Raw genomic sequence first — 24,075 nt, 5'->3', positions numbered from 1 at the left:
TATTTAATAAGCTTAAGGTATTTAACCTCAAATTTTTTGTCCAAACATAAAGTTAAACTGATTTTATATTTCTATTAAAGTGCATTTGGCAGGATCTGTGCTAAATTGTTCTTACTTTGTGTTGTTTTTAAAAAGGATAAAATTTAGTGTTCTTAAAATACGACATGATTCTAATTTCTCTAGTGATTCTAAATTAGTGGAGTTTCACTGATGTTCCACATTTATTTAATTTCCTTTATGAAAGAAGGAAGCCATATTTACTGTTTTAATCAGAAAATAATTATGTCTTCCTGGTATATGATACAGGAGCAAGATATAAGAACATTTTTCTTTAATTCAGATTTTATGTAACACAGAGGTTTAGGAAGGAGAAGAACTTAATTGCCATCTTTGAAATCCAATATTTCTAATAGAGTAGCTTTCCCTTTGAGGATGTTGTTTCTTCTGCCGGGAGATAGGGATGGCTAATCTACTGCTTATCAATATGGGTCATCATCTGTGGAAGGTCATTGATGTGGAAGGTCAGGAGAGGCTTGGCCAAAGGGTAGATCGTTCTGTACAGTAAAACGTCATTGATTTTTGTCCCCACACATTCAAGATTGCTGATGATTTTGGAGGCTGATTAAACTATCACCATCAGGGCTCTCTGAATTAAAAGGCCCACTACACCTCTAGTGTAAACACGCAATATGAAAAGAAGTCTTTAGGAAGGTTAGAAAATAAATTTGGAGTGCTCTTGCATCACTGTAGCAGTCTCCATTTGCTGACAAACAACTGAGATGTTAATTATGAAAGACTTGCTCTTCTTTAAACAGATGGCCGGCACTAGCTTAGGACAGGATTTCTCAACCTCAGCTATTGGCATTTTGGTTTGGATGAGTCCTCGTGTGAGGCTGTCCTGGACATTGTAGGATGTTTAGCAACCTTCTTAGCTTCTACCTACTAGATGCCAGTAGTACCAGCAACCCCGCCATCCCACCCTTATTTTCCCCAAGTAGTGACACCCAAAACTGTATCCGGACATTGCCCCATGTGGCCTGGGGAGACAAAGGCAGTTGAGAGAACTGTGGCTTAGATGATCGTTAATATTTTTTGCAGAACTGCATTTCTTTGAAAATACCCTTTTTTAATTAAGAGGGAAGAAAGTTAAATACAGAAAATAGTGAATAAGAAATATTTCCTCCAATTTGCTTTAATTTCAAAAGGCTTGCCCTCAACAATTCCAAAATGTTTCTAGTTTTATTCTCCTTCAATATTTTTTCTGTACTTAAAAAACTTTTTCTTTTTTATTTAAAGTTCTTTTTAAAAATTAATTCATTTTTGGCTGCCCTGGGGCTTTGTTGCTTTGCACAGGCTTTCTCTAGTTACAGAGAGTGGGGGCTACGCTTCGTTGTGGTGCACGGGCTTCTCATAGCGGTTGTGTTTTTGCAGAACACAGAATCCAGGTGTGCGGGCCTTGGTGGTGGTGACCCATGGGCTCAGGAGCTGTGGCTCACCAATTCTAGGGCACATGGTCATAGTTGCTCGGCAGCATGTGGGATCTTCCCGGGACAGGGATTGAACCCATGTCCCCTGCACTGGCAGGCAAATTCTTTACCATTGAGCCACCAGGGAAGTTCCTGTACTTAAAAACTGTTTATTCGATATTTTCAGATTCTTTCTAATTGGCATTGCTATTGAAAACAGATCAGATTTTTTTTTTTAATGTTACCTAAATTTTTTTTTTTTTCTTTTGAGAAACCAGTTCCTTCCTTCCATATTATTTAAAAACACACTGACAAAGCTGACTTCCGTAAGCAGTGCTGTGAGCTCCGCCACTCTGCGGGGAGCAGGAAGTCCATGCTCTCGGCCAGAGTGTCTGGGGTGCCCTGAGCAGGCTGCGTTACTTGTTTGCAGCAGCTCCTTAAATGAGCTGTGAAATGACCTGGATCTAATATCCAGGCCTCTCTCAAGTACCAGGCTAGCTGCATGGCTGCACGAGCGGTGCTTTCTTGTGTGCCTTCCAGAGTCAGCGTTTAGTGCATGTCTGTTATGCCCTTTGTGTCGAGCGCCTTTTTCTGAAATGATTTTATCCTTAGATGCCTTCCTGCTTAGCTCTCCTGCTGTGGGCTTTTCCTTTTAGAAGAGACAGACGGCCTCCCCGTCTTACACAAAGCAGACGCTTGATGTTGTCATATTTTTGTTTTGTTTTGATTTGAAAGTACTGGGAGGATAATACAAAGTTCAGAAAGAAAATTTGTTTTTCAGTATAAAGTATGTGTTTTGTCTCCTACTCAAAAATGGCTACAAGGCCATATATCTGTCAGTGGGCAAGGAATATTTTTCCAGAGACAGTGCTGTTTTCCATAAGGTGTATGAGTCTGGGATTGTAACAGGGTTTGTCCAGAGTCTTTCAGTCCCTTTCTCATCCTGTGATCCACTGTGAGTAATTAAATCAGTTTATACCTTTATTATCTCAAGCACGGAGTATAGCGAGTGTCCTGTTGGCTCCTGGGACTTTTTAGTGTCCTTGGAGGTCAGACACATCCTTAAATCCAAGTGCCAGAAGCTGGAGGTCACAAGTTTGGGCTGTGTTTCCTCTGAAGAGGAACCATTGATTTCGTCATCTGGGCAATTACAAGAACCCTTGCAGGACTTCCCTGGTGATGCAATGGTTAAGAATCCACCTGCCAGTGCAGGGGACACAAGTTCGATCCCTGGTTTAGGAAGATCCCACATGCCTCAGAGCAACTAAACTTGTGGGCCACGGCTACTGAGCTCATGCTTTAGAGCCTGTGTGCCACAACTACACAAGCCCGTTCACCCTAGAGCCCGTGCTCCCCAACTAGAGAAGCCTGCGCACCATACCCAGAGAGTAGCCCCTGCTTGCTGCAACCAGAGAAAGCTTGTGAGCAGCAACAAAGACCTAGCACAACCAAAAATACATTTAAAAATTTTTTTAAAGGAGCCTTGCAGACTAGGGGCAAGGAAGGGAATTCTAGGCAGTGACAACAGCCAGTACAAAGGCCCTGGGATGAAATATTGGTCTTAAATTGAAACCACTTGATGAAAGGGGTGTAAGTCATTAGGCTCATCTCTGCAGAATTATCATAGGCATCTATTAGGCAGCATCCCATTGCCTTGTGAACCCATTCCCACCAGTATGTCCTGGAGAAACATGAGTGAACAGGGTGTACTTACATAGTGAGAGAACATTGTACTAGAATTATGCTCTGGTCTCTCCAGTGAACTACAAAAGGAAGTGAGGAGACTGCTGCCAGTCTTCCTAAAAGCAAGGGAACCTCCACAAGTGGTCCATGGTCAAAGGGACAGGCAATTCCCCTGTCTTTCCCAGACCCAAACTCTTAAAGGTCTTGTCAGGAAAAAGGAGAAGAAAAAGTCTCTGGAAACCAAGTTCCTTACTATTAAAAAAAGAGAGAGAGAAATACAGTATTATTTTAATAGGGGATTGATGTGAATTGCAAAGAGGTACCTATTTGTAGTTGCACAATAAAAATACTTTGGTTTATCATTTTGATTGGATTAAATCAAGCCAGGCAAAATCTCACTCTTCGAAGAAACGTGTCACCTTGTTGGTCTGCTCTTTCCTTTTGCACCCATACCCTGTGTGAGCTTTCTCCCTCCTCCCTGTAGATTGCAGATACATTACTACTTCTTCACCACTGAGATCCCCTAGTAGCATCTCTGCTGTCAGTCATTTCTATGAGGCTTAATTGATGTAGCTGACTTTATTATGCCACGTATGAAAAGTATTCATGCTAATATGTGGCTTCAGGTAGACATTTTCATTTTTAAGCTTTTTATCTCTAATTAGTGAATAGGAGGATTCACTAATAGGAGGATTGCTTCTCGAGGAAATTTATATTATCAGGCAGAATGTGGATATTTAGGAGGAGCATAGAGGGTCCCTAGAATCACCTTAGTCCTAACCAGCTGGCTCTAAGTGTGTGATGTACCTGGTTGTGTCCCCTTAGACAGCCCAGGATCCTGAAGGCAGGGTCTCCTTGTCAAGGTTCCCTTCTCCCTTTGATGCCATTAGTGAATCTACTCCTTGTAGTAGCTTCTGGGAACATAGGAGGAGGGGGGCTTCTTTAGAGGCCTGGGCCCATTCATTGCTTATCTTCTAGATGTGCCTGCACATAGAACACACCCTCCAATTTCTCACCCATACTCTCCTCTAATTTCCCCTCCTTCCCGCCATCCTTCTCTCCCTTCCTTCTACCTCAAGTTTTTGGTACCTTTTGTATTTGACATTCTGTAATAGGCTTCTCTCTCCCCTATTAGGTTAGCCTTTTATATAATTGGGCTTCCCTCACAGCTCAGTTGGTAAAGAATCCGCCTGCAATGCAGGAGACCCTGGTTCAATTCCTGGGTCGGGAAGATCTGCTGGAGAAGGGAAAAGCTACCCACTCCAGTATTCTTGCCTGGAGAATTCCATGGACTGTATAGTCCATGGGGTCACAAAGAGTCGGACACGACTGAAAAACTTTCACTTACATAATTATGATGTTTCTAACATAGACATATGTAGTAGACTGTATCATCTGTAAAGGAAAGGTTTACACGTATACTAATCCATGTCTTGTATGTACTGCCGTGATGAAAGAAACAGCTTGGGGTTCAGATCTCAGCTCTGACGTCTGCTAGCTGAGTAGCCTTGGGTAGTTCTCTATTTTCCTGTCTTTCCTGTTTTGCAAAATGGGAAAACCAGCTGACTGAGGTTGCTATAGAGATAAAGGAATCTCCTGCACCAAGAACAACACCTGATGCAGAGAACACCCTTTAGTTACAACAGGTTACTCTTTCCTGCCGTGTTCCTGGCATTGTATCAGGTGCCAGATGTGCAGGGTGAGCCCCATAGATATGACGCCCCCTCGTGGAGCTCCTATCCCCATGGGGGTGGCATAAATTACCCGAATAGGTACAGACATGACTATCGTTACAAATTGATATATACTCTGAAGGCAAAATATTATTTTCTATGAGAGAAAATAGCAAAGGGGACAGTTTTTGCGTGGGTTGTCCAAAAAGGTTTCTGTGGAAGCGTCGTTGAAGGGGAGGACCCTCCCCGCTACACCCCCGACCCCTGGGTAGGAGCCAGCCCTCTGAGGGGTTTGGAGACCAGCACATCTGCCAGAGAGAATAGCACGGGCGAAGGCTCTGAAGAAGGAATGTGTGCAGGAAGAGGAGGCCATCCTCCCAGGAGCGGGGTGAGCCAGAGGAGAGCAGAGATGAGACTGGAGAAAGCTGAGGACCAATCACCAGGGCCTCCTGACTCAAGATGCAGAAACCGCCACAGATGAAAGCTGATCCATCGTCATCATAACAGCTGCTTATGGGGAGCTTCATAAAAACTCTTCACGTTGACTGTGAAGTGCTCCCAAGAAATCAGGGGAAATCAGTGTTGAGAAAAGACCATTTGATTTTGCCAGAAGAGTGTCGTTGGTGACCTTCAGCAATGCTATTTTTAGACAGTGGTAGAAAGGAAAAGCAGATTCTCTCCAGGGCGTTAGCATGGAAACGGTTGGAGAAGGAAAGAGTAGGTGGCGGCTCTGAAATGGGCATACCAGAACCAGTGGGTTTTTGCAGTTGTCAAGGTCTACGCCTGAGCCTCGGAAGGGAGGCAAGGGGATGGCTAGGACTCCAGCAGCACCAGGTGCCTTTGGGGGGCGTCCAGGCCCAGCCTGATCCTTCTTTTCCTATTTTCCTCACAGGTATGCCATCCTGACCAAAGCCACCTGGCCCTCGTGGAAAGGGGACGAGAAACAAGGCGTCCTGCACTTGCTGCAGTCCGTCAACATGGACAGTGACCAGTTCCAGCTAGGGAAGAGCAAAGTGTTCATCAAAGCCCCCGAATCTGTGAGTTTTCTCCGGGCCACGCCTCTCCCTGTGGCCCCCCTCTCAGCCCCCTCCCCACAGCGAGGCTGGCTTCTTTACTTCATCCTGTGGTTCCTGTCTTAAATGTCAGTTCCTCAAAGAAGGCTTTCCGCTGCTCCGAGTCTATGTGTGGTTCACGCCCCACACCCTAGCACCTTCAGAGTCCTCAGCTTGGATACAAAACCATCATCACAAGAGCTTTTCTTTTCGTACTTATTGTCTCTCTCCCATTCTAGGTGGTCATTGCCTTGAGGTCAGGGTCTGTTTTGTGAGCCTTTGTGTACTCAGAGCTTCGTGAGGAAAGTGGCTCAGAGGAGGTGCCCAATAGTTATTTTTAGTGTCCAGTAGTGTCCCAGCTAATAGGTACTTCTTTGCCCAGAAAGGAGGCTTGGGTTAACCTACATCCTCACCTGGGTGACACCAAACAAATCATGTCCCATAAAGGTGGAGCAGAGCCTGGGAGTGAGAATTCCCAGGACTGTGCCTTGAAGACCATGAGGAAGCCCAGAAAGGACTTTGAGGAGACCAATAGATAGAAGGAGAAATCTCCAATCTTAAAGGATACAGATATTTACCAGTAAGGAACTCAAAACACATAGGTTTTACAATTTACAAACTTATCAGACCTCCACAGATTAATTGAGTAGAACTTTAATCTTTCCTGTGGAGCATCTGGTCACCCTGAGCTGAATGATTGTTCACAGGATGTTCTCAGTCTGAGCAGGAACCCAACACAGCCCCTCAGTCCTTCTGCCCCATAGCTCTGGGGCTGTGGAATGAAAACAATTGCAGCTTAAAAATGAAGACAATTTTTAAGCTGGAGAAACTGCTGGAACTAACCAGGGGTGGGTATCACCATTTCTTGAGGTTCCTGTAATAATCACAAGGCTATTTTCAAGAGTCTATGGAGACAGACTTCCCTGGTGGTTCAGTCGTTATGGCTCTTTGCTTCCACTGCAGTGGGGCACAGTTTTGATCCCTGGTTGGGGAACTAAGATCCTGCATGCCATGTGGTGTAGCCAAAAAAAAAAAAAAAAAAAAGAGTTGGAGGTGAATTTGGCAAAAGTAGTCACCATATCGCCAAGAGACCCTGCAGTGTTGGTCGTAATGGAAACCCTTGCCTCGAGGCAGATTCTGGCCCTGCCATGCGTTTTCTCCACTAGAAGGGGCCCTATCACTCCTGTTCTGCCTGCCTCCCAGCATCAGCCTGAGGTCAGAAATGCTAATGGTCGCAACTGAATGACTTTAAAGGCTGTTAAATAAGTAAGTGGCACACATCGATAGAACCTGTATGATAAGTTTGTGGTAGCATTTTCCACTTTGAGATATTTGTAGCTTCACAGCAATTTCATTTCCAAATATAAAATGAAAATGTTGTGTCATACACCATTAAGCAACCCACAGAACAGTTCCTGTTCTTTCTAAAACAGGCTGGAGTGATTTATCGGTACAATGGAGAACTCTTCTGTTTTATACCCTCTCCTCTGTTTTTACTTTTCCGACTTGCTGAATTTTCACAGAAACAGCCTCAATGTTTTTCGTGCTTTTTTTTTTTCTGATTCAGTTGAGCTTTGAGATTTTACTTTCAAATCAAGATTTATTTTTGGCTTTTCTTTTCCGTGTTTTCCTCCCAGTTGCATTTTTACCTTCACTTGACTCTTTCTCTCCCCCATTTTTTCACACACACACCCATCATTACTACTGTGTCCCCTCCCTGCATTACTCATCCATCCACATCTAGCCCTGACATTGCAAACACTTTTACAAAAATTGTTTTTAGGGACTTCCCTGGCAGTCCATTGGTTAAGACTCCACGCTTCCACTGCGGGGGGCATGGGTTCCATCCCTGGTTGGGGAACTAAGATCCCACATGCCACAAGAAAGACATGGCCAAAAAAAAAGATTTTAAAAAATCTACCCTGTGATTTTGCTTTAACTTTTATACTAAATGTGCTGAATTTACAAAATAACCCATTTGCTTTGAGAACCCACATTAGGCATCAGAGAGTTTGGTTTTGTTACATGTGTCTATGCTTTTTGCTTTTCTCTTCTTCTCCCTCTCTCTCTCTTTCTTCTTGAACCTCCCTGATTTCTAACCCCTATGGCTTTTGGAAAGAACCTAAAAACCAGCTCATCTTTGAACTGGTCTATAGGAAGTTGGGAATTGGTTGACTCTTCATCCTTTCTGAGTCACAAGAATATTTTCTATGACGCTCTTAAAATAGTTCTGGGAAAGAAGAAGAAAACAAAACTTACTCAGAAACCCAACACAGAAGATAAGAAAACACCAATGGATAATCTTCCAGGCAGTTGCTGGGCTCAGATTTTTAAACATTCTGTCCAATTGTTGAAAAAATCTTTTGTCCTTAAAATATGCACCTTTGTTTATTGTATACGGCACTGAGGGCTGTGGAATGAAGTGCCCCTCTCTTGATACGTTGAGTTTGAGGTGGAGCTGTGAGAAGCAGAAGTTGAATGTCAGGAAGAGAGATCACTCGCTCCAGGGTACAAACCCAGATAAACTGAGACAACAAATCAAGCCCAGCTGCCTTCAAACCAAATTTGCCTGTTTACTTCTGGAATGTTTTTACAGTGACATCCATCATCATTACTTTGGGTTTTTATTGGTCTGTTTTTTATTCCTAGAGAGTCATGTAAACTACTTCCTAGGTGAATGAGAGTTTCCCACCATTTTACGAGTTGATTAGATGCAGATTCTATGTCCAAGTGAGGAGGAGCCTGGCAGAACCTGAAAGACCTCGGTTCACTTTCCAGCTCCACCCAATCTTAGTACTGATGTTCTTCTCTTTAAGTTGGAGATAATGCAAATAAGCGGTACATGTAGTTGTTGAGTGGTTGAATGAAGTAATGTGTGTAAAGCATCTAGAATGATTCCTGATCCATTGTGGGTACTCAGTTCAGTACAGCTGTTTGCTGTCATCTTCGTTACTCTAGAGCTTTGGTGAGTGGTGTACAACAGTATTCATCATTAAAATGACCTGAGTCTCAAGACCTGCCAGTGTCTGATATGAGCCTTTAACCACATCAGTCTCAGCCCCTCTTGGTGAATCCAAGTCCTTATTAACACATCATAAGTCCAGCTCCAATCACTGGTTATTGTCCTCTGCCCAATGGCTCCCTGTAGATTTCTGTGAGGCAGGAAGTCTGTACTTTCATGGAACCAAAAGTTGGGCAGCCCTCTTTCCACAGCAGCACGAGCTTTCTGCAAAAGCTGGCAACTTCTAGTAAGAGGCTATATGCAGCACTAAAAGCTGCCTCCATGAGCTCATTTGATCTAGCCACTTAATATCCTCTTTGGATCAAGGTGGGAAATAAATGGGTGTGTGTTGAATCACTCATTTGATTCTTACAGAGGTTTGGAACAAGGTAGAGCAGACACCATCATTAAGGTCCAACTGGGTACACTCAGATCCAGCTATTTTCCACTTTGTTTTTTAATAAAAGAATGTATATAAGGACTTCTGTGGTGGTACAGTGGATGAGAATCCACCTGCCAGTGCAGCGGATGTGGGTTTGATCCCTGATCCAGGGAGATCCCACATGCTCTGGAGCAGCTAAGCCCATGTGCCACAACCACTGGCCCTGTGTGCCTAGAGCCCATGCTCCATAATAGGAGAAGCCGCCACAACGAGAAGCGTGTGCACCGCACCGAAGAGTAGCCCCGCCAACACAACCAGAGAAAGCCTGCATGCAACGACAAAGACCCAGTGCAACCAAAACGGAATTAATTTTTAAACAAAATTTTAAAGTATGTATAAATATCTTATCTCTGTATATTTATATATAAAAGTTATAGTGACCATAAGCAACACCTTTTTTTCACCTTTGTTTATGAGTCTGAGAAGCTGTTTCCCATTGTGTCCTTGACTAAACTGAGTGTCCTTGAAATATCCAAGAAAGTAATGTTCAGGTCCTGTGAACTGATTCACACTTGTCTTCTTTCTATTCACAGCTCTTTCTTCTAGAAGAAATGAGGGAGCGAAAGTACGATGGGTATGCGCGAGTGATACAGAAATCATGGAGGAAATTCGTGGCCCGGAAGAAATATGTCCAAATGAGAGAAGAGGGTATTATAGTCATTTATTTCATTCATTTACCAAATCTCAGGGATATTTTTGAGCTTAGATGAAGGTACAAGTTCATTGTACTTTGCACATACTGTGCATTGCAGCCTTGCATTCATTTAGAGTCCCTCTGTGTCTTTCCACAAGGAGCATTTTCCTCCTTGTCGGAGACTGATCCTTCTTCCTTCTCTGCCCTTTTGGGAACTGCAGCCTCCAACCTTCTGTTGAACAAGAAGGAGAGACGGAGAAACAGTATTAACAGGAACTTCATTGGGGACTACATTGGGATGGAGGAGCACCCGGAACTCCAGCAGTTTGTGGGCAAGAGGGAGAAGATCGATTTTGCAGACACAGTGACCAAGTACGACAGGAGGTTCAAGGTACGTGCTGACTGCCCACCCCTGGGAGTCACCAAACGGATTCCTTAGTTTTAAAAATAACTCATCATTTTGCTTTTGGGATTACCAAAACAGAACATGTCCATTGTAGATAAATGTAGAAAATGCAGATAGGCCAAGAGAAAAATAGCCACCTATACCCAGAAACAATCACTATTAACATTTTGTGTGCATCCTTTAGAACGTTTTTATCCAGACATACATTTGTATATTTAGTTTTACAAAACTGAAATCTACCTTACATGCTGGTTTGTGTTCTGTGTTGGTTTTCTCGTAAAATACACCAGGGAGAACTTTCTATATTAATAGATATGTTGGTATAAATTGTTTTGTTTAGCTAGCTGCATATATCCCATTCAACAGTTGCTTCACTATTATTTTGAGCCAGTTTCTTATTAATCTCTTCTCGTGACTTTTTTTTTTTTTTTACCATCGTAAATGGATACTGTGAGCATTCTTTCACATGGCTTTGTGCATTTGTCTACTTATGCTTTTAGAGTAAATTGTTAGGAGTAGACTCATTGGATCAAAAGATTGAGAATATAAAACGAAGTGTTCTTATCCATTTTCCCTGGGCAAATGACTATGCGGGGCTTTGACAGAGCCACTGGAGGACAGCTGATGTTTTTTTTAACCTCTTTCTTTAGACATTGTCTTTTTTCTTTTGCCTAATAAAATTTTGACTGTAATAGTGAAATCTGAAGCCATAATAGATTATGAGCCATTAAGAGCTTTTTATGTGAGTAATTTCTTGTTTGGTTTTTGGTCGGGGAAAAAATAAAGAAAGAACGATATTAATTTCAGAAGAAGGATGATGTTGTTTTGCCAAAACCAAATCACTCCTTACAAACTGAATATGGGGCTAGCTGCTCTGGTGGCAGGTTTGAATACAAACATGAATGTTAAGTCTCTCAGTATTGTTTGGATATAACACAGTACATTTATATTAGATTTTTAAGGATTACCATTGAAATGAAAATGTATCACTTTTAAAAAGTAAAAATTTAGTGGACTCACAAAAATTACATATGCAGGGTCCCTTGAGGGATCCCTGTATGAGAAACATCCTGGAGCAGATCATTGGTAGGGTCATCCTGCGTGTTGGTTTGCCCTGATCCCTTGGGTGGATCCATATGAGTCTAACATTTTTATAAGTTAAAGGGAGTCAAGTATCAGCAGTTTTGTATATGTCAACCTAACAATCATAAGCAACATGTTCTTTTGCTCTCGAAAGACTTAGATGATAAAGGGAATCACCATCCGATCGTAGTGAAAGTTCACCGCCTAAAGCTGCCTCCTTTCACCTGGTCACCAAGGCCCTGTGTGTAGACTGCTGTCACTCTGACACTTCCTAAAACCCCTGTCCTTACAGAGCGTAAAGCGAGACTTGCTTCTGACTCCAAAATGCTTGTACTTGATTGGACGAGAAAAGGTCAAACAGGGTCCAGACAAAGGCCTGGTGAAGGAAGTGCTGAAGCGGAGGATCGAGATGGAAAGGATCCTGTCTGTGTCCCTCAGGTAAGTGGCCAAGGGTGGGGACAGGGGAGCCCCACCTCTGCACGACGCTGCCATCTGCTATTCCAAACACCGCCTGGAGAGAGGCACCATCAGGCTCCCCAGTTGTAAAAATGGCGATGAAGAGAACCCAGTTTTCTCTTCTTCCCTAAGAAGAGCTGATCTTCTTGGGTCTCAGAAAGTACTACAATCACAATAAAAAGTTACCTTCTGATCTGCTCCTCTAGTCAAGGGTTACTCAGATCCTTTGCTCCCATAAAATCTGAGGGGAAAAAAATGTAGTCTGTGAAACAAACAGGGCATAATTGCTGATATTGAAGGGGGGGATCAACATTCTTGAGTCCTGCCCCCAAGCCCACCTTGCCCCTGATCAAGACCTAACCCATTTGACCAGGAAAAGCCTGAGCAGAGGTGGCCATGAGGTCATCAATGCTGCTTTTAATTTGCTGTGACCTTGGATTGTCCTAGATAGGAAGTATCTTTGGATTTCTTGAGGCCCCTCTGCCTGTTCATTCCCCCGGGGGTGAGGGGGAATCAAATTGGTCTCCATAATCTGTAACCCTGGGGTCATTGCCAAATGCTCCCTTCAACTCCAGGTTCACAGGCAGGCACCCTTGCTCTTCTCATCAGCACTCTGGTTTATGAAATGAGTGCAATTGTACGATAATTTGAACATTCTTTGGCATTGCCTTTCTTTGGAATTGGAATGAAGGACCTTTTCCAGTCCTGTGGCCACAGGAGCTTTTGCAGTCCTGTGGCCACTGCTGAGTTTTCCAAATTTGCTGGCATAATGGGTGCAGCACTTTCACAGCATCATCTTTTAAGATTTGAAATAGCTCAGCTGGAATTCCACCACTTTCACTAGCTTTGTTTGTAGTAATCTTCCTAAGGCCCACTTGACTTCACACTCCAGGATGTCCACACCATCATGGTTATCTGGGTCATTAAGAACTTTTTTGTAGAGTTCTTCTGTGTATCCTTGCTACCTTTTCTTGATCTCTTCTGCTTCTATTAGGTCCATACCATTTCTGTCCTTTATTGCAAGAAGGCTGACTGGTTGTCTGAGGGGGCCTTACAAATAGCTGAGAAAAGAAGAGAAACAAAAGGCAAAGAACAAAGGGAAAGATACACCCAACTGAATAACTTAATGCAGAGTTTCAGAGAATAGCAAAGAGAGATAAGAAAGCCTTCTTAAGGGAACAATGCAAAGAAATAGCAGAAAACAGTAGAATGGGAAAGACTAGAGATCTCTTTAAGAAAATTTGAAATACCAAGGGAACATTTCATGCAAAGATGGGCACAATAAAGCACAAAATGGCAAGGACCTGCATATGCTGAGACTTCCCCAAATCCTCCCTGTGATGAGAGGAAATCCTCAGGCCACAGAAGGCAAAGAAAAGAGGAAGAAAGGCCCCTTTGAGGCTTCCTCCTTGAGTCATGCCCTGGGGCCCTTCTGAGGATGCCTCAACTTCTGCCAGGGCAAGCTTCGGGCTGTCATTCTATTAACCAGAACCTGCAGATATGTCTTCTTGGAATTTGGATTCCTCTAGACTCTTATTCCACACACAAGACAAAATCGCTGCTCTTAGGCAAAAGCCGAGTTTTTGTGCACAAAACTAATTTACCAGGCTAGAAAAGCCTGGCTCCAGTGCCATCATCCAAAGCAGATTTTAAGTTGTGTCTGTTCTTGCCTATGTCACTGTGGTTTCTGATTTTGTCTGTTCCCAATTTTCCTGATAAAGAGCCAGGCAGGGCAGTGACGTTAAGTGTTTAAAACACTTCAGTTCAAGATGCGGTAGAACTGGTAAGCAGATATGTTCATCAGCAGCTCTTTGCAGCCACACCTCAGGTGGTTCTCAGTGCCATGGATTTCACAGACACACTCTAGGCACTGTCCAGTTTCCCAAAGGTCTTTCTGATCATTCAGCTAGTTGACCAGGCCACAACCTGCTGACCACACTCTCCTGGTTACTGGGCCCCAAGACTGCCCTTGCTGGTCCAAGGAATGCAAGTGGAAGCTTCTTTTTTTATCTTGCATGGGAACAAGGGCTTATACCTGGGCTAAGTTGAGTGAGCTAAAATGTGCTGGGCACACTTGACAGTTGAAAGCCCAGGAGTCACAGCTCTGGGACACAAGTGCTCACTACTCTTGAGAGTGAGTGTTGTTCCTACTGTTACTACTGCCTAGGTGTGTCTGCAGCCCTCAGAGGCCTTAAGCAGCGCTTGATCGTTGTATATCTACATGCGTATCTAGCACTTTGACACTCAGTGTCTTGTTGATCAAGTCTCTGAGGCTTACCAAGGTGTGGGATATTCACACTCAAGTTTTTTCCCTCTCTCTTTTTCTTTTTTCACAGCCTCTGGGGATATAGTGTCTCACAGTAAGATCAGATTCTTTTTCCACTTTCTTTTTAGTATTCACGGTCTGGATGTTTGCTTCCCTGTGGCCTTTCCTTATTGGAGGATGTAATAAAATGAGGTACTTAGCCTGAAATTTGTTCTGACTCTAGGAGGGAAAAAGAGCCCGAGTCGTTTAAAGGTGTTATTTCTGTGTGTTACACACTGAGCCCCAGTTTGCCAGGATTAATAACCATTGCCTCATTTCTTTCAGCCATCGGGATAGGCTAGTAATCTAAACCAAGTTAGGAGTGCAATCAGATAGTGTGTGCAGAATCAAACATAGAGGAGAAATCGATTGTGGTACGAGGAGAACGTATCTGTGTGGGTGTGTGTACACGTGTATTCTCAATATATTTCAGTATTAGTATAGAGAAAAATTTGAACAGTTGTCTTGCACTTTGGGAAGAGAGTCGTTTTGTGTGTTTTGAAGACTTTATGGAACTTACTTCTTGACTGTTGGCTAGAATGAACACCTAATGGCTTCTTCTAATTCAGACTACCAAGTGTCCTACAAACCTGATCTTTCAGCCCATCCCTAACTCTTATAACTACTGGGGAGGCCAAATTGGCTCACAGCTGCCTATTCAAACCAACCAACCAACCATACAAGAAAATATACAGGACAATTTGGGGAAATGTAAAATAACTAAATATTTTACAAGTGTGTTACGAGTGTTCGTTGCTCAGTTGTGTCCAACTCTTTGTGACCATGGACTGTAGCCTGCCAGGCTCCTCTGTCCATGGAATTCTGCAGGCAAGAATACTGGAGTGGGTTGTCATTCCCTTCTCTAGAGGATCTTCCCGACCCAGGGATTGAACTCAGTTCTCCTGCATTGCAGGCGACTTCTTTACTGTCAGAGCCACCAGGGAACGTGGCAAATATTTTATATGAAGGATTTACTGTTTATTCCTTTAGGTGTGATAATGATATTGTGGTTATTTATATTTAAGAAGGCTTTATCTTTTAGAGATAGACACTGAAATGTTTAATGATAAAATATGATTATACTCTGCTGTAAAATAACCTAGCTGGTGCATGGAAGTGGGGGGAATGAGACTGCAGATGAATTTGACTGTCTGTGGATTGATCATTGTTGAAACCTCCTGACATGTGGTTCATTCTGCTTCTCTACTTTTTGATATACTTGAAATTTTCCATAATAAAAAGTGTTTCCTGATACTTTAATAGACATCATATTTTTAGAAGTCTCTACCTTTTATAAGTGTACTGAAATATATCTAGTTGAATTATAATTGAAAATTTTTTTTTAATTGAAATTTTTTAAAAACTTTTTTTGAACTTACAATAAAAAAAAAAATAGATTAGGCCCAATAGCTCGGAGACCTGTGATGACAACAGTCACTCACAGGGAAAGGAGACCCATCTAATAAAAGGCCGAGCCCTGACAGCCTGCATTTCTGCCTTCATGGAGACATGGTGAGAATATCAGGAGGTGACACACTCCTGATGTCTGATGCCTTTGGGGCATATTTCCAAGGCTTTGCGGGGACTGCTGATAGAAGGCCAAGCATCATTTCTGAAGGCTCCTTCGAGAGCTGCTTCTTGTCCAAATTCCGAACTGACCTGTGTGTGTGTGTGCTTAGCCTCTTAGTATCCAACTCTGCAACCCTTTGGACTGTAGCCTGCCAGGCTCCTCAGTCCATGGGATTCTTCAGGCAAGAATACTGGAGGGGGTTGCCATGCCCTCCTTCAGGGCCTCTGCCCACCCCAGGGATCAAACCCGAGTCTCCTGTGTCTCCTGCATTGCAGGCGGATTCTTTTCCTGCTGAGCCATCGAGGAACTGACCTCGTCTCGCTCTTATTTGAAAAACTCAATTTGCTGGAAGAGTGGTCAGGAGGTACAATGGCCCGTATTCTTTGCCTTCCTGTTGTAGCTGATGAGGTTTGAAACAAAATCACCTATATGGAGCTCTCTCTGACGAAGCTTCTAGTAGTCCTCTCTTTCCTGTAGCCGACCCCCAGAGGCCTAAGATCAAAAGCCTCAGGGCTGCCTGCGTGGGTCAGTGGATTTCCAGTACTTGTACATCCTAGGAAAGTCTGCCTAGAAGGAGTGGTCTTTAGACAGGCCCCAGCACTCCTGGGCATGACATTCTTGCCTAAAAATGGTTCGTTGCCTAATTGTCCTAACCCTCTGGCAATAAGAACAGCCTCCTTCACTTGGGATCTGCTCCGCTGACCTGATGCTTTCCTGAAATCTTGACTTCCTATGGATTTTGAGCTCTGGAAACCTGGAAGTTTTCTTCATTTTTGGACTGACCACCAACCTTGTGTCCAACTCTGGATTTGCAGTGGGTGAGAAACAGTCCCTGCCTCAGGGCGTTCTGGAAGGAGGAGCCATGCCCTGGCTAAACATGGGGCACACAGCTTACAAGTGTGGAGAGATTGATTGGTTTCCAGGATATTCCTGGGACACAAAAATGGGACTGAGCCTTCCCCCTGTGGTTGGGTGAAGCTCTTCCCAGAAGGCCTGACACCACATGTATCTGCATTTCTCAGAAAAATTAAGTAGGCTCCCAAACTGGTGCTACTGGTATCTCTGGGTGGTAGAGTTCTGGATAAGGCTTGTTTTCTTCTGCTTTTAATTTTTACCTTTGTAGTTCTCAGTTTACTGAAAGCAGCACTGGGGACTTCCCTGGTAGTCTAGGGTTAAAAATCTGCCTTGTAAGGCAAGCAACTCAGGTTTGACCCCTGGTCAAGAAACTAAGATCCCACATGCAAATAAGCCCATTTGCCACAACAAGAGAAGCCCCTGCATGCTGCAACTAGGGAAAGCCTGGGTGCTGCAGCACAGACTCAGCACAGCCTCAATAAATAAATGAAAATGCTTTTAAAGGAGCATCTATTTCATAAGCAGGAAACATTTCTTTTTGAGACTTTAAATACAAGCAGGGGCCATCCTAGCTGAAATTGCCTTTTCAACTTAAGAAAAAAAAAGAAAAAACTCCTTTAAAACTTTACCCAGGGTTTTGTAACTAACATTTTTATGAAGAAGATTTGGTTAAGGGAGTAAACCAAGCATTTCTAGTGTGGTCAGCAGCACAACAATAAGCCACAAAAACAGGATAAAGAACCAATCAAGAGCCAAACCGGGGACTAGTTAAGCTTCTTTCAACATAGGCTCCTACGTCAAACATCTGTAAGGAATTGCAGCTTGAGCATGTGAAGAAGACGGAGGTGAAGTCCAAAAATAAGTCTGATATTTTAGGGAAAAAAAACAAGGTGTAAAAGCTTTGTTTTCAGACCTAGGAACCTGGGCTGAGGCAAGGGGAATGAGCTGAAGCTCTGGCTTGGGTCAAGAGAATTTCCTGATTTTCTGACTCCGGTCACCAAAGGGAGGAGAAGCTCTTGAATTTGATGGTTGAAGTCCTAATGTCCAAACAGTCTCTTCTCATTTCCAGACTCATGCTGATAATTGACCTTGATGTTTTGGCCTGCTGGCTTTATTTCTTCATGATCAGGAAACTCCTAATAGTCTGCACACATTTAACCACTCAAGGTTTCTTGTGTTGGACTCCTTTAATAATCCAGTCAAATAATCACTGTCCCGCCTAAAGGCCAGCCAGGCAAATGGACATGCCCAGACATGAATCCAGCAGCTGAAATGGGAGTTTCACTCCACCCCATACACCAAAAATCGGCTCCTTTTCCCCTCTTCCCCCTCTGTACACTCTCCTCTTGAAGCCTTGGGGGTGGTGGCCTCTTTCAGCTGAGCAATTGAGCAATACATCTAGCAACTAAGGAAGAAAAATTCTCAAGTGTATATGTGTTCTGATTTCCACAAACTCTGGCTGGGCCTGGAGAGGAACTATCTAATCAGTCCCCTTACCACTAAACATATTCCCCGGAACTGGCTTTGCCCCTCAGCCTCTCTCTTCCATTCTTCCTGCAGCTCCTAACATCCACTGTGGGTATGAATTTTCCCCAACAGCCCTACCCTGTCCAAACAAGGAACTCCCACAAAGGCATGTCCTTTCCCTGACCCACCCTGAAGGTGGGGACTGTATTTGCTGTGTGTACACCTGTCTCTCATTTCTCTGCAGTTTGATCTGTTTATGCATCTGGCAGGCAGTATTAGCAGAGCACCGAATACCTGAAGGCTCCCGACTCATGCCTATGAAGCGTAGGACTTTGGCTTCTCTTTTGATAATGGAGCTTATAGTTCTTCAAGTTAGGATGTATTACAATAGCTGCAACCATATCCTAAATTCTGCTGACTTGGGACTTATGAGGAATTGTCCCTTTCTTACCACAGTCATAACATTCTGGATTTTTATGATTTTAAGAACATAGAAGTTGAATTTGAAAATGGCTTTTTTAAAACACAGACTAAATTGTCCTTAATTTCCTGATTTTAAAAGTCATGTGAGAGAGTATTTTGATCATGCTGTTGGTAGACTATAAACCTCTTTTAAAAGCATATATTAGGGATTTTATTTTTGTACTTCATTGTTGTGTTCTGTTTTAAAGATTTTCAGTAGCAGAGGAAGATGGTAGAAATTTAGTGCTATCTTACAGGATTAAAAAAAGGGTGAAAAAAAATCATGGAATCAACAAAACTGCAACTTTCATTGAGTCTTTACAATCTCTTTGCAGTACTATGCAGGATGACCTTTTTATTCTTCATGAGCAAGAATATGACAGTTTGCTTGAATCTGTCTTCAAAACTGAGTTCTTGAGCCTCTTAGCAAAGCGTTATGAGGAAAAAACCCAGAAGCAACTACCTCTGAAATTTAGCAACACGTAAGTTGGGGTCTGGGGCCTTGATCTCACTGCTGGGGTCCACTGCAGAGTAGGGGTGGGGGTCTGACTGGCTTGGGTGGCTCTAAGGAGCTCTAGGGCCTGCAGAGGACAGTCAGGGTGGTTGCCATGGACTTTGGGAAGGTTACTTTTGCATTTCTGTGAGATGACTTCATTGACTGGTATATTTTATCCCTTGGGCAAAGGTCACCAACCTGAGGTCAAGAAAGGCAGATTTTTGTATCTTACCAATGAAGGAATATTTTATTTTGCAGAGCAGGTAGAAGTAGTGTAAGGCTGAAGCAGAAGAAAGTGATTGGGGCTTAAGTCCCCAAGATGAGTGCATGATACAGCCTGCTGGTGGGGCATTTGGAGATTGGGGGCCGTGGACGGCCAGTGTCTCGTGTCCGGGCTCACCTTCATTTACTTTAATAACATCGTCTCATGTACCAGACACTGGCAGACTGTTGAACTTCTAGGCTCGTGTTTGCCAAGTGATTTATTTGGCTTTTTGTTCTTCTCAATTTCCCCATCTATGAAACGAGGATACCCTCCACTCTTCCTACTCACAAGCAAGAGGCCAAAATAAAGCCTTCGTTCCAAGAGTGGGGGACTTAGCATAACCCATGCTGCTGTGGTTGAAGTGAAATAGACACTAGAAGTAGAATGAAATCATTACAGCTTTTTCAAACAATTTGGCCATGAGTACCAGGGGCAGTTATTTTTGTCTGAGAATTTGTGATAAGGGAGTAACTCAAAAAAAGTAAGAATATGTATAAGCCGAGCTGCTCAAAAGAATAGGCAGCTACTGGCAATTATGGTTTTTCTAGTCTTACAAAATAAAAATACAAGGTTAAAAAAGCAGAATATGGAATTGCATTATGTAGGCATATGGGCAACATAGGAAATAAAAAAAACTGGCTGGGGAGTTTTGCATTTGTGAGTAAACTTCCCTCTTATTTGGATATTGGTTGCTAGTGTCTTTTCCTCCCTGGGGTGGGGGTGAAGGTGGAGGAATAGAACTTAATTAAATAGTAGCCACATTCTCAGCCTAGATGGGACGGGAGTCTGGGGAAGAATAGATACATGTATATGTATGGCTGAGTTACCCCAGTACAAAAAAACAGTTTAAAAAATAATTAAAAAAAAACAAACTTAAAAATACTAGCCTCATTCTGTGCAAAGGAGACTGAGCTCTCTGCCTGGCGTCTCTCAGTCCTCCTCACACAGACCTGGGCAGTCAGAGAGGACACGGTGAGGCAGCACAGCAGGTGTGGCCTGGAGGGTGGCCTTTCCTTCTGTCCCCACCTGCCTCCACTTGACAGCACTCCAACACTGGGGCACCTCCCTTACCAGCTATTATCTCCCAGGGACTGGGCCCCCAAATGCTCCGCCTCTGGTTGGTGGCTCAGCCTGCGCCATGCCCGTCCACTGGGCCCCGGACTGGTTCCCGTGATCTGGTCTTGTTTTGTTTTTACAAAGCAACTCCAGGCTGGGGTCTGTGAATACCACTTTCTCCCTGCTTCTCTCCTTTCCTTTGTTAATTCCAATATATACACTTGTCACAGGCTTGAAATCAAGTTGAAAAAGGAGAACTGGGGACCCTGGAGTGCAGGGGGCTCCCGGCAAGTGCAGTTCCACCAAGGCTTTGGCGACCTGGCCATCCTCAAGCCCAGCAACAAAGTGCTGCAGGTCAGCATCGGACCTGGGCTGCCCAGAAACTCCCGTAAGTGTGCATGGGCCCCACGGGCGGGGCCGCTGCTGGGCTGCTGGGCTCCCTGCCTGGCCCCTGCTCACCCTCTCTCCAAGCTAAACTCTTTTCCCACCAAATGCTCATAATGCTCACAGATCTGCGGGCCAAAGAACTAGTGCCTTGACTGCTTCCTGTGGTTGGGGTTTTCTTCTGATTGAAATGTTTCAGACTAAACCAACATCAGGGCAAATGGGCAGGTTAAACTTTTCTGAATCATTTAGTAGTTACGTGTAGTATTCCTGGCATTACAGTATTAATTATGTTTAAAACAAATCTATTTGTTGGCTTTACATTTCCCAGCCCTTTCCAGTCCAGTCTTGTCAACAATACAAACTTCATCCTTTGTGTCAGTGTTAAAGAAGTTGACCGCACTTAGCAACTCCTTACAAGGCTTCACTCTGTTACAGGGCGTCATGTTTGATATCTCCCTCCTTCACTTAAAGTGTTTCATTAGGAGACATTCATGCACGAACTCGCACTCTGTAGTGTGACTCCTTTTACTGGCCTATGCTTCTTTTTTTTAGATGCCACCGTTACAGAATACAGTCCACATGTATGATCAGTGAAGAGTATGCCAAGTATAAAATGGGCCTTTATGGCTTCTGTCTCCAGTGGCATGCACTGTATAACTCACTAATACAGCACAGAAAAGTAGCCATTCAGAAAATGGTGTACATCTGAGTATCAGTGAGTACTTGCAGAAGACAGCACATTTAGGTGGGATTTTTGAAGAGACGTTTACATAAAAGGACTCTTTACAGAGACGTGGGCCGGATGAAGGGAACAGGGTTGGGGCTCGGGAAGAGAAGACCAAGATGCTACTGTTACCCTAAGGATGTAGGTAGAGGAGACCCCAGAAATCTAAAAAAGAACATGTCTCAGAATCACTTTGTTGTACATCAGAAACTAACACAATAATGTAAATTAAATACTTAAATTTGGGGGGAAAATTAACCCCAACTCCTGTCCCCTCTGGCACTCCAGTCTCCTGCCAGTGCTTCCCAAACGGCCAAACCCGACTGGAATGCAGAAGCCTAGCAGTCCACTGGCTCAGACCCCAGGGCACAGGGCCGGGCCAAGGAGCGCTATGGATAACCAGCAGGATGAGTCAGAGCACTGCTCAGTGGGCCTCGAAGTGAGCCATTGTGTAATACGGTGTTTTAGCGTATCTCCATGAGACGGGGAGGGCAGGAAGGGGGACCCCCACACCTGGCCTCCCCCCCTCACCCCAGGACCTGATACCCGGCTCCTCTGCTTTGTGCTGTTCATCCCTTGCCACTTCCTGCTCTTCTCTTTACTAGGAGTTTCCTTTGCAGCCCTGTTCCAGCTGGCCTAATTGTCCTCTCCTTCATGTCCCACTCAAGACCTTATTGACTGCTGTCCTTTCCAACACATCGTCTCCTCAGAGGTCTCGTCTGGCCCCCAGTCGCCCCACCTCCCCGGGCCTCATTCTAGCCCCACAGGGCTCCATTTAGCACTGCTTGTTTTCTGATGCTTGCACATCTGTGTCAAGGGTGCCAGTCTGCTTCTCCCCTTCAGCATCTCTGTGTTTCCTTCAAAGACTATAGAGCACAAACTCTGGTGAGGAAGGCTCTGGACGACAGCAGAGGTGGGGGAGCTGTGGTGTCCACTCCAGGGACCATGGTATGCAGCTAACACAGCCTCAGCTTCTGTGCTCTGTGGCCAGAACATGAGTGCGAACATTCATTTGACCCATCTGTCTCTTCGCAAAGTCAACAACAATAGAAACCCTTTTGTATGCTTATTAATAATTCTCTGTAAAGCCATTGTCTCTGACATTTCAAATCTCCCCCTCTGTCAATGTGTCCTCCGGCCCCTCCCGTCCAGTTGCTGCCAGGACAGCATACCCCTCACATAGCCTGTCTACCCTGCAACCAGTCTCCTATAGATCCCACAGAGACCTGCCTTCCAAACTTCTCAAAAGTTTTCCACCAGCAAAAATCCATCAGGAGCCATAAAAACCAGCCAATAGCACTGATCTGAACCTTATCTTGCTGGCTTATTTCAGGTCCTACCCGAAGGAATACAATTCAAAGCAGAGATTATTCCAGCAGGACTCACAATGCCAACTACCCGATGAGAGCTGCCCCTCTGCCACCAGGTGAGCCTAGCATGCACTGTGGGCGAGACCCAGATGAGTAAAATGCATCGAGGAAGAAATGCATCAGCCAACAGATGCCAACATATTAGCCAGCCATGAGCCGTTTCAGTGTCAGATGTCTTCCTCCCAACATGATGGCCCTACCTGTGACCCTAAAATTCACGGGACTTGTGCATGAACCAGTGAGACCGCACTGTAGCTAAGTTAGCGATTTGCATTTCATTACCTGGAAGAATTACTTCCTTAGGAAAGGCTTCCGACATCAGTAATAGGAAAAAGAGTTCACTGCCCATGGCAACCAGAATGTCATCAGTTTTTAAGATGTAGGATGCTGCCTTAATGGAAACTGGAGTTTGCAGGTATAACCCCACCATCACTACCCAGCTCTAGCCAAACGTTGACAATGCTTTGCATCTAGTTAACAGCTGAATGAAGAAACAGAAAGTCTTTATTCTTAGTCAGATAGGATCTAGGAGGTTGGCTCCAAAAAATAAAGTAATATGTGAGAGAATTGCAAAATTGATACCAAAAAATTTTTAGATCTTATGTTACATTTTTCTTATTGTTTAACTGATAACATATAGCATGCAAGTCAAAATCCAAACCCAAATAAATGTAAGAGGTTTTGCCCTTTAAAATCTGTTTAGTATTGGAAGTGTGCTCTCTAAATTCACAAGTGTTTTTCCATCACTCACAATTCTATTAATAAGAAACTGCCTCCAGAAAGTTTGATGTTCATAAGTTTAGGGTTGTAGGTCTTAAAAGGGTCATCTTTGGACCACGCTTGACTCAGATCATGCCAGACAAGGCAATCTGTTTGTAGCAGCACCCAAAATAAGCAGTAGGAAGCATTTCTTTAGTCTCCTGCCCTGGAATCGCATAGTGGCGTGCTGAAGTATGGACAGCGGTGCCTATCAGTGAGAAGCCAGTTCTCATCTCTCTTGGAGTCCCCATCCTGCCTGGCCCGGCTGTCTTTCCTCCTCTTTGCCTTTATTCTTAAAGAAAATCCAAGCACAAAAGAACCTAAGAGAACCGTGTAGTATTGTGTTACTACTTATGCGCCAGCCACTCGTGCAAAACCTTGGCCAGACCACCTGGAAAGTTCATTTGCCTCAACTACACTGGCCAGAGTTGCCTCAGACCAACTACCTGACCTTGAGCACAGC

The 24,075-nt window shown here is 43.9% G+C and overlaps 1 protein-coding gene across 2 annotated transcripts in view; it reads left to right on the top strand.

The window, feature by feature from the left end:
* Positions 1-24,075, top strand: part of MYO1E (myosin IE) — a 217,093-nt gene that overhangs the window by 171,722 nt on the left and 21,296 nt on the right. For both annotated transcript variants that reach the window (XM_025295700.3, XM_025295697.3), the window contains exons 19-25: positions 5,715-5,859; positions 9,851-9,965; positions 10,173-10,342; positions 11,733-11,878; positions 18,891-19,037; positions 20,603-20,760; positions 22,817-22,909. In XM_025295700.3, the coding sequence (XP_025151485.3) occupies positions 5,715-5,859; positions 9,851-9,965; positions 10,173-10,342; positions 11,733-11,878; positions 18,891-19,037; positions 20,603-20,760; positions 22,817-22,909 (974 nt within the window). The remainder of the gene's footprint in view (positions 1-5,714; positions 5,860-9,850; positions 9,966-10,172; positions 10,343-11,732; positions 11,879-18,890; positions 19,038-20,602; positions 20,761-22,816; positions 22,910-24,075) is intronic.

Source organism: Bubalus bubalis, chromosome 11 (genome assembly GCF_019923935.1).
Source record: "Bubalus bubalis isolate 160015118507 breed Murrah chromosome 11, NDDB_SH_1, whole genome shotgun sequence".
In the NCBI taxonomy this organism is placed as follows: Eukaryota; Metazoa; Chordata; class Mammalia; order Artiodactyla; family Bovidae; genus Bubalus; species Bubalus bubalis.
This window is presented reverse-complemented; position numbering and strand designations above follow the sequence as displayed.